Source organism: Mycteria americana, chromosome 1 (genome assembly GCF_035582795.1).
Source record: "Mycteria americana isolate JAX WOST 10 ecotype Jacksonville Zoo and Gardens chromosome 1, USCA_MyAme_1.0, whole genome shotgun sequence".
NCBI classification, from domain to species: domain Eukaryota; kingdom Metazoa; phylum Chordata; class Aves; order Ciconiiformes; family Ciconiidae; genus Mycteria; species Mycteria americana.
In genome coordinates this window covers 83,784,006-83,792,252 of record NC_134365.1, presented here as the reverse complement: position 1 = coordinate 83,792,252, position 8,247 = coordinate 83,784,006, and the positions used below count along the sequence as shown (strand labels likewise).

Sequence of the window (8,247 nt, the reverse complement as noted above, 5' to 3'; positions counted from 1 at the left end):
CACCCCTGGGGCAAGCTGTTGCGAAGCGCCTGGCCGGAGAGCTGCAGCCCCCGGCGGGATCCCCTCGGGGGTACCCCCCAAGAGCCGGACGCCCCTGGGCTGGAGCTGCTGCGGCCGCCGCGGCGGGGGGCGAGGGGCGGTGAGCACCAGCCTCCGCCCACGTCCACGGGTGCGTGTGTGTCTCGCTGTGTGGGTGCGTGCATCTGTTTGTATCTGAGCGTGTCCGTGCTGGCGCTGCCTGTATCTGCGAGTGTCTGTCTTTCTCTACCCGTGCGTGCCTCTGCTCACGGGTGCGTGTCTCTGCGCGCGTCTGTGTGCGTCTGCGTGTACCTCTCTCCCTCTCGCTCTGTGCAACCGTGTGTGTGCGTGCTCGTACGGCTCCCTCTCCTCCTCTCGCTCCCCCCCTCCCGTGTGTGTGTGTGCGCGGCGGGGACGGCAGAGCCGGGCGCGCCGTGCAGCAGCGGCGCTGCCCCAGCGCGGGGCAGAGCGCGCCGAAGCCGGAGCCGGGGCCGGGGCCGGAGCCGGAGCCGGGGCCGGGGCCGGGGCCGGGGCCGGGGCCGCGGCCGCAGCCGCAGGAGGAGCTGCGCCGCGCCGGGAGCCCCGCGGAGGCGCCGGGCGAGCGCGGCCGCACCGAGGCGCAACAGGCGGGGCGGCGGGCGGCGGGCGGCGGCGGGGCGGCGGGCGGATGGCGGCAGGCGGCGGCGCCGCCCGCTGAAGGCGAGGGGGCGAGGCGGCCGCGGCGGCGGGTGGCGGGGCAGAGCGGGCGGGATGCGGGCGGAGGAGCCGCTGGCGCTGGCGGCCCCGCGGGCGGGCGGCGGCGAGGCGGAGGCGGAGGCGCCGGGCGAGGAGCGGAGCGGCGGCAGCTGCTGCAGCAGCGAGCGGCTGGTGATCAACATCTCGGGGCTGCGGTTCGAGACGCAGCTGCGGACCCTCTCCATCTTCCCCGACACGCTGCTGGGCGACCCCAGCCGCCGGGTGCGCTACTTCGACCCGCTCCGCAACGAGTACTTCTTCGACCGCAACCGGCCCAGCTTCGACGCCATCCTCTACTACTACCAGTCCGGGGGGCGGCTCCGCCGGCCGGTCCATGTGCCCCTCGACATCTTCCTGGAGGAGATCCGCTTCTACCAGCTGGGCCAGGAGGCCATCGAGACCTTCCGGGAGGACGAGGGCTTCATTCAAGAGGAGGAGAAGCCCCTGCCCCAGCACCACTTCCAGCGCCAGGTCTGGCTGCTCTTTGAGTACCCCGAGAGCTCCGGGCCGGCCCGGGCCATCGCCATCGTCTCCGTGCTGGTCATCCTCATCTCCATCGTCATCTTCTGCCTGGAGACCCTGCCGGAGTTCCGCCAGGAGCCCAAGGGCGCCCAGCCCGGGTTTGGGGAGGCGGCTCCGCCCGGCGACGAGGCGCTGCTGCCGCCGCCGCCGCCGCCCAGCGGGACTCCGCCGCCCCTGCGCCCCGCCGCCGGCGCCGGCCCCTTCTTCACCGACCCCTTCTTCCTCATCGAGACCCTCTGCATCATCTGGTTCTCCTTTGAGCTCCTCGTCCGCTTCTTCGCCTGCCCCAGCAAGCCCGAGTTCTCCCGCAACATCATGAACATCATCGACATCGTGGCCATCATCCCCTACTTCATCACTCTGGGCACCGAGCTGGCCCAGCAGCAGCAGCAGAAGCAGCAGCCCGGCAGCAGCAGCAACAATGGGGGCCAGCAGCAAGCCATGTCCCTGGCCATCCTCAGAGTTATCCGCCTGGTCAGAGTCTTCAGGATCTTCAAGCTCTCCAGGCACTCCAAAGGGCTGCAGATCTTGGGGAAGACTCTCCAGGCCAGCATGAGGGAGCTGGGCCTCCTCATCTTCTTCCTCTTCATTGGGGTGATCCTCTTCTCCAGTGCTGTCTACTTTGCAGAGACTGATGACCCTGACTCCCTGTTCACCAGCATCCCTGATGCTTTTTGGTGGGCGGTGGTGTCCATGACCACCGTGGGCTATGGGGACATGTACCCCATGACGATTGGTGGCAAGATTGTGGGCTCCTTGTGTGCCATCGCAGGTGTGCTCACCATTGCCCTCCCTGTCCCTGTCATCGTGTCCAACTTCAACTACTTCTACCACCGAGAGACTGATCATGAAGAGCAGTGCCAGTACACCCACGTCACCTGCGGCCAGCAGCAGTCACCCTTCTCTGAGCCTAAGAAAGGGGACAGTAATCAGTCTCTCAGCAAGTCTGAATTCCTGGAAGCAGAAGACCTGGAGTCCATGAAATATTCCAACTTCATTCCTCCCAACAACCAGGGTTATAAAGAGAAGAAGATGCTGACAGAGGTGTGATCGGTTTTGTTATCCTTGGTCCAGACACAGAGCTACAAGCTGCTGCACAGCCGTCTTCCCACTAGCAGCTGGATCTATTCAGCATTTACGTGCCAGACTGTGAATTGTGATACTGTAAACAGAATGATTGTGATAATGGGCTCTTCTGTCCTGATTTGCTGTTTCTCATTACTGTGTACAGCCAGAAATGTTCTTGCTTTATTCCGTGGCGTGCTAGCTGTCATCCCCCACTCCCTCGTGAATTTCTTTCTCTGTTTTTGAAGACTGCTTTAATCCAATATTTGCTCTGAAACCTAGCCTTTCTACTCCACTAGCAGAGAAGCCCTTGCCACTACTTCGGCTGAAGGATTCAGCAGGCAGTAAACAGTTAAAGGGGCTACAAACATCTGGCTCAAGCTGTGCCCTTAGTTCCTGTGCCAGCGCAGTGCCCTTGGCTGTGGGATCAGTCACGCCTGCCATGCCATTGCCTTTGAATAATGGAAACGCTATAGCCAGCATCACAGTGAGTTCTGCAGCTGTAGGGGAAAGTCAGCAAGCAGATGCCTGCCTTCATTGCAACCCTTGGCATGCTAAAGATCCTCTTGGTTTATGTTTCAAAAAAGGTGCATAGATCTAAAAGCTCTTTGCTACTTGTGACTATATACCATTTATCAAAAACAGGCTTAAAGCAATCAACAGGCTTGGTGAAGATTCTCTGTGTTTTGAGCTTATTTCAGCCTTATTTATGCCAGTGCCCTGATGTTAATTGGCTTTTATAGTACCAACTTAATCTTCATAGTGGTAAGTGCCTTCTGATGCAAGGCACATTTGAGTAAATTCATTTGTTATCTCCGCAGTTTGTCTCCACACAATAGTGTTTAATGAGATGTACTTTATGCTTCAGATATCCAGTTCTGCATTCAGGCATGTGAGAGCAATTGACTCCACTGCATTTTTATTGAAGCGTTTGTATAGCTGAGGGAAGTTTGCATGTTGGTATTTTGTTGACATTGCTGAAAAACCCCGACCACAGACAGCTGCACCTGTGCTGTCTGAAGACTGCACTGATTTAGCGGGTCACAGGCCTAAATTGCCCCAGGGTAAGTGTGTCAACATTTGAGATTGGGATTGGCACAGATACAAACTTCCCTAAGCCATCTGCACAAACCCAACAGCATACCCCAGATCTTTCAAATGAGGGGAGAAACAGCTAGCCTTGAAGAGATGCTTTTGCTGTATTACTGATTTAGCCAGTTCTTGGTATTTCATGGATAGAAGGCATAGCAATGTCTTTTGCATGTACTAGTTTTTGTGAGAGCAACTTAATGCTAGCAATGCAAAATGCATAGCTTGGCCTGCAGTGCTGGGTTTGCCAAGGGACCAGAGATTTGCATCTTAAGATGCACATTTTGCTTCCCAGATAATTTCATTTTTTTGATCAGCTCTGCCTTATACCTAACTTTAAAATGCTTCAAATGCTGCCAGTGGGTGAGAAGGGGAAATGGATGCTTTCAGATTCTATTGGCAAATTTTCCTGCAAGGAAAAGTCTTTCATGTTTTAAATCTAAGTGTATATTCTGCATTCACATGCGTGCATGTCTATGAAAGCAAAGGCAGCCATTAATGCCTTGCATCATACTGTATGATATGCATATTAGAATGTACTACATATTGCATGTGACACATGTAATACATAAACCAGACATAATATCAAGATGCAAAATATATAGAATACATTTTATGTATATGTATATATTATGCTTTTCAACCATAAGGCTAAGAATGCTAAAGGCATATACTTTAATATAGTCAGAACTGACTATAGAACTGGTTGTGAGATGGGATCTGTTTGCATCTTTGTTACCCTGCTTGTTTTTTGTTGTTGTGGGATCTGACTCCGTGCCTAGAGTGCTTTTATTGTGGCCTCTCCTCATCTGGGCCCTGATCATATGGTAGAAGTTGTTTGTGTAAATCCTAACTGCTGCATTTCTCCAGAGTCCCGTTGTCTTCTCAAAGGTTTTTAATGTACAGGGATCTCCCTCGGGGTCAGCGCACAACCATTATATTAAAACCTCTGTTCTCTCTCTCGCTGAAGTCAGTAGCAAAATGCCACTTGTCTCAGTTACTGCAGGTCAGTCTGGGAGACACAAGTGTGATGCAGTGAGGGCTCTATAGCTGAGAGGAGTTTGCCTGAATACATAGGTGCCTAATTCCTCTTTGGTTCATCGGGGCTGAGGCAAATGTCTGTGAAGGTCTGGGCCTTGGGAGCCATTCTGTATCCCTTGAAGCATGTAACCAGCCGGTGGGTAAGTAATCCTGATGAGTAGGTGGGACTGAGGAAGGATCACCATGGTGGCATCTCTGTTGATTTTGTGTAAAAAGTTGTCTTGGTCATTGAGTTAATTCAGTAAAAAGCTGTTGTTGTTCTTAGTTGTGATTCAGGGTCACTATAATGAAATCTTTTCTGTGAGTGCAAGAAAGTGACTTTTCTTCAAATTTTGTTGCTCTAGCAGATGTGCTAGAAACTAGCAAAAGAACCTGCTATTTAAGAGGGGTGTTTCAAGGCTGCTGCTGTCTCCTAGCAGAATGCCCATGTTTGGGCTTATTTTATGCCTGAGTGTATCAGCTGATAAAAGTTTCCCCAAAGTAAGATATAAAAAACTCAGGTTAAGCACAGGAGGAGGCATGAGACACACTGAGCCTACGTCAGAAAATTCCTGTGCTTGTTTCTTCCCTTGGGCTTGACCCCGTTGCCCCTGCCAGGCAGGAGCCCTCCCTGCTGAGAACAGGTTGTTCTCCCAACCAGCACGACGGACGCCTGGGCATGGCGACTCAGGCAAAAAAAAGATGTGAGGCAAATTACTGGTAGCACAATCCCAGTGTGTCTTATAGAGATGCTCTTCTAAAGAGATTTCCTGCTCTCAGGTGAAATTCAGCAGTGAGTTTCTAGCTGGAGTGTTGTCTGCATGCAGACACGTGCACACACGCACATGCATACACAAAACACCGGTGTGAAGGAACTTTGTTGGAAACAGGCAGCTTTGTGCAGGTTTTTGCGATGCACGTTTTTCAGTTCAGAAAAGAAAGTGCAAATGAAAATGTATAAAACAGGAGTGGTGTTTGCTCCCTGGGTTTTCTGTGTTAGAGCTAAGAGAAATACAAAAAGCCAACAGAAGCTTGGAAGCTGTAACCTAGGGACTTTCATTTGGGCATGTAAATCCTTCTCTAAGCATCTCCTGAAAAGCAAGGCAGTGAAGTCCCAGAGTCATCAATAATACTATATATTATAGAACTTCTGCAATTTGACATTTTTATTAAGGAGCCTTTGGATTTTTTTCAAAGTGAAAAAACTGAAGTGACATAGTATCACCCGTGCCATTGACTTTACAGAGGACTCGTGTCGCCAAATCACAGAGATGCTTTCAAAAATCTTACCTCAAGTTCTCAGCTCTTAGCACTCACTCCTGGATGTTCAAAATACAAATCTGTCTGTCTAGCTATTTCCTTCTGAAGGCAGAGCACATCCTCATGAAGCAAAGTAGGCACCTCCAGGGACTTGTTTCCATAACAACCTCCCAGACTGTTTCTCTCTACCCTGTGACTTTGGCTACAAGCAAAAGCACTCGTTCAGTATTTTCAGTTCTCAGATATTAGTACCTTATCTTTACAGCTGTTTGCTTACTGAAGATGATCCCGTCACCTTGTATCATGTACAACTGTCCTGTCCAACTCCAGACAGATAGTTATCAGCATTTGAAAGCAGAGAGTGCAAACCAGGAGATGGGAAGGGATTTTATCTGTATATCCTTGCACACAGAGGTGGGGAGTATGTGAAGGCCGATCTGAGCAGTCACAGTCAAGGAGCTGAGGGGCAACTGGCCTGTGAATCCATCATCTGGGTGCACGGTGACAAGGAATACAAGCTAAAGCATCACATTAAAAAACCAGAAACTCCTCTTTCAACAATCTCACTAGGAAATAGCTTTGCTGTAGAAGAGACTATTGCTTCTTCCTGAACCCTTGGCTGTTCAGTGACAATGAGTTCCTCAAATAATTTTCCCACAGGATGTTTTGCACCAAGTCCGGACAGGGCAGAAATCATCCCGTTGGAGGTGGGGAAGGAAAAAAAGGAAGAAATTTACTGAGGACACCTTTTTTTATCCACAACTCATCAACCACATAAAAGACTAAGCACAAAAGGCATGAAAAGCTGTTTTGCGATAATTCGAGGTCTACATTACTGGTGGATTCCTGCACTTACCTCCAAGATAAAATTTCTATTCTGCTCCTGTTTGGAAAATATCACAATTTGGGATTTTTGAGCAATTTTCTGGTTTGGCCCTGTTCCTTTTGATCCAGCTTTCATGGATAAAAATTCACTGCTACAGCAGCTTTGGGGGTGAAGGTGACTGGACTTGGTGTTCTCTCCTAGGCCCTCTCATTCAGTGTACAGAGATCCCTATGGAGATAAAGAAGAATTAGTATAAAGGAAATTCAGGTCAGCAAGAGACAGGGTAAGGACTGAAGTGTCTTCCATACCGTGATGGAACGAACAGCAACATCCCTAAAAGCAAAGGAACAAACAGCTCCAGTGTCTGCTGCTATAGCAGAAGTAGGTAAGGTTTCTTTTTCTTCTGTGAAATTAACGACTAAGAGTTTCTTGCAATTAATGAGGAAGGATTTCCTAATTAAGATTTGCAGCCTAAAGGGAGAATCTGGTTCTAGGTGAAGAAAGAAAGATAATTATAAACTACAAAAATACAGTATGAGCCAGATCATCACCATCTGCTGATTCAAGTTGGCAAAACTCCATTTAGTACAACTACCTTGGTTTATATTGGGCTCCAGTCTTCTGCATCAAGTCAAAACATATGTACTATTTGTTAAAATGCTTATTTTTGTTTGTTCTTCTCTCGAGGTCCTGTTTAGATCTGGGAAAGATCTGCAGATTACAGCAGGAGTTAACCAGAGCTTTCCCAAAAGCTCTCATCTGACTCGAGTCCAAGTAAGTCTACCAAACTCAGCAAAGTTAAGCTTCTCTTTAAGTTTATATTGAAAAAATAAGAGCAGCAGCATTTTTTTTTTTTGTCAATGGTGGAAATGTGCAGGCGAATTCATAGAGCAGTTTAAGACTAAATGAGATTCTGCCCTCAGCTGCAGCCCTATAAGCACAAGATAGCTCTATTTACATTGCTGTAACCGAAAGCACAGTCTGAGCTCTTCATCTTTGCTCTTTGGAGCTCACACTGTAGACAAATCCTATTCTGAAGACATTTGTAGCCATATTATCAGCAGGCTCACAGTCAAATCGCTGACTTGCAGTCATCTGCTTTACACATAAAGTTAAGGAGGGGAGCAGGTGCTTGCAGGATGAAAAGACTTAATCCTCTGAAAAAATGAACAATTGCCAGTGAATGCTGAGTGTCCTTAGCTGCCACCAAAGACAGTTGGTGATGAAATTGCCCATTAATTACAAGAAGGAGCTCTTCTTGTGCAGGGTCAGGTCCTAAATAAAGCAAGACCCTAGTCAGGGAGATAAACCCAGAAGAATGTTTTTGGGGGAAAGCAGACAGGGACTGCAGTAACATTAATTTCCAGTGTAGCTTATGTTGTTAGTACATGTCAATTCTATATGCCTTGCCTAGCTGGCTGGGTTTTCACTTGCTCCAGGGAAGTCTGTCTGGGGCTTGTTGACTGGCACAAGAGCTTGAATATTATAGCATAGTTTTACGCTTTGGGAAACACATAACTGTGATCAGTGTGGGTTTTATGTTCCTAAAGCATAAACATTCATTGATAAACATTCACTGCAGGAAATATCCATGTTGTGTATAGTGCAAATTAAGAGGGGCTGAAGCAATAGAAATAAAAAACTTTCCTGTGTACGACTTTTTCTTAGTGAAAGAAAGGAAAGGATTTACAGGAGGGAAAGTGCTCCGTGGT

The 8,247-nt window shown here is 49.4% G+C and overlaps 1 protein-coding gene across 1 annotated transcript; it reads left to right on the top strand.

Moving 5' to 3' along the window:
* Positions 1-768: 768 nt before the first annotated feature.
* LOC142404752 (potassium voltage-gated channel subfamily A member 6-like) lies at positions 769-4,000 on the top strand. The gene has a single exon (XM_075491749.1). The coding sequence runs from the start codon at positions 769-771 to the stop codon at positions 2,323-2,325; it is 1,557 nt and encodes a 518-aa protein (XP_075347864.1). The 3' UTR covers positions 2,326-4,000.
* Positions 4,001-8,247: the final 4,247 nt, after the last annotated feature.

What these genes read in the sequence shown, in the direction of transcription:
- LOC142404752 (XM_075491749.1), top strand. Translation starts at nt 769, where the DNA reads ATGCGGGCGGAGGAGCCGCTGGCGCTGGCGGCCCCGCGGGCGGGCGGC.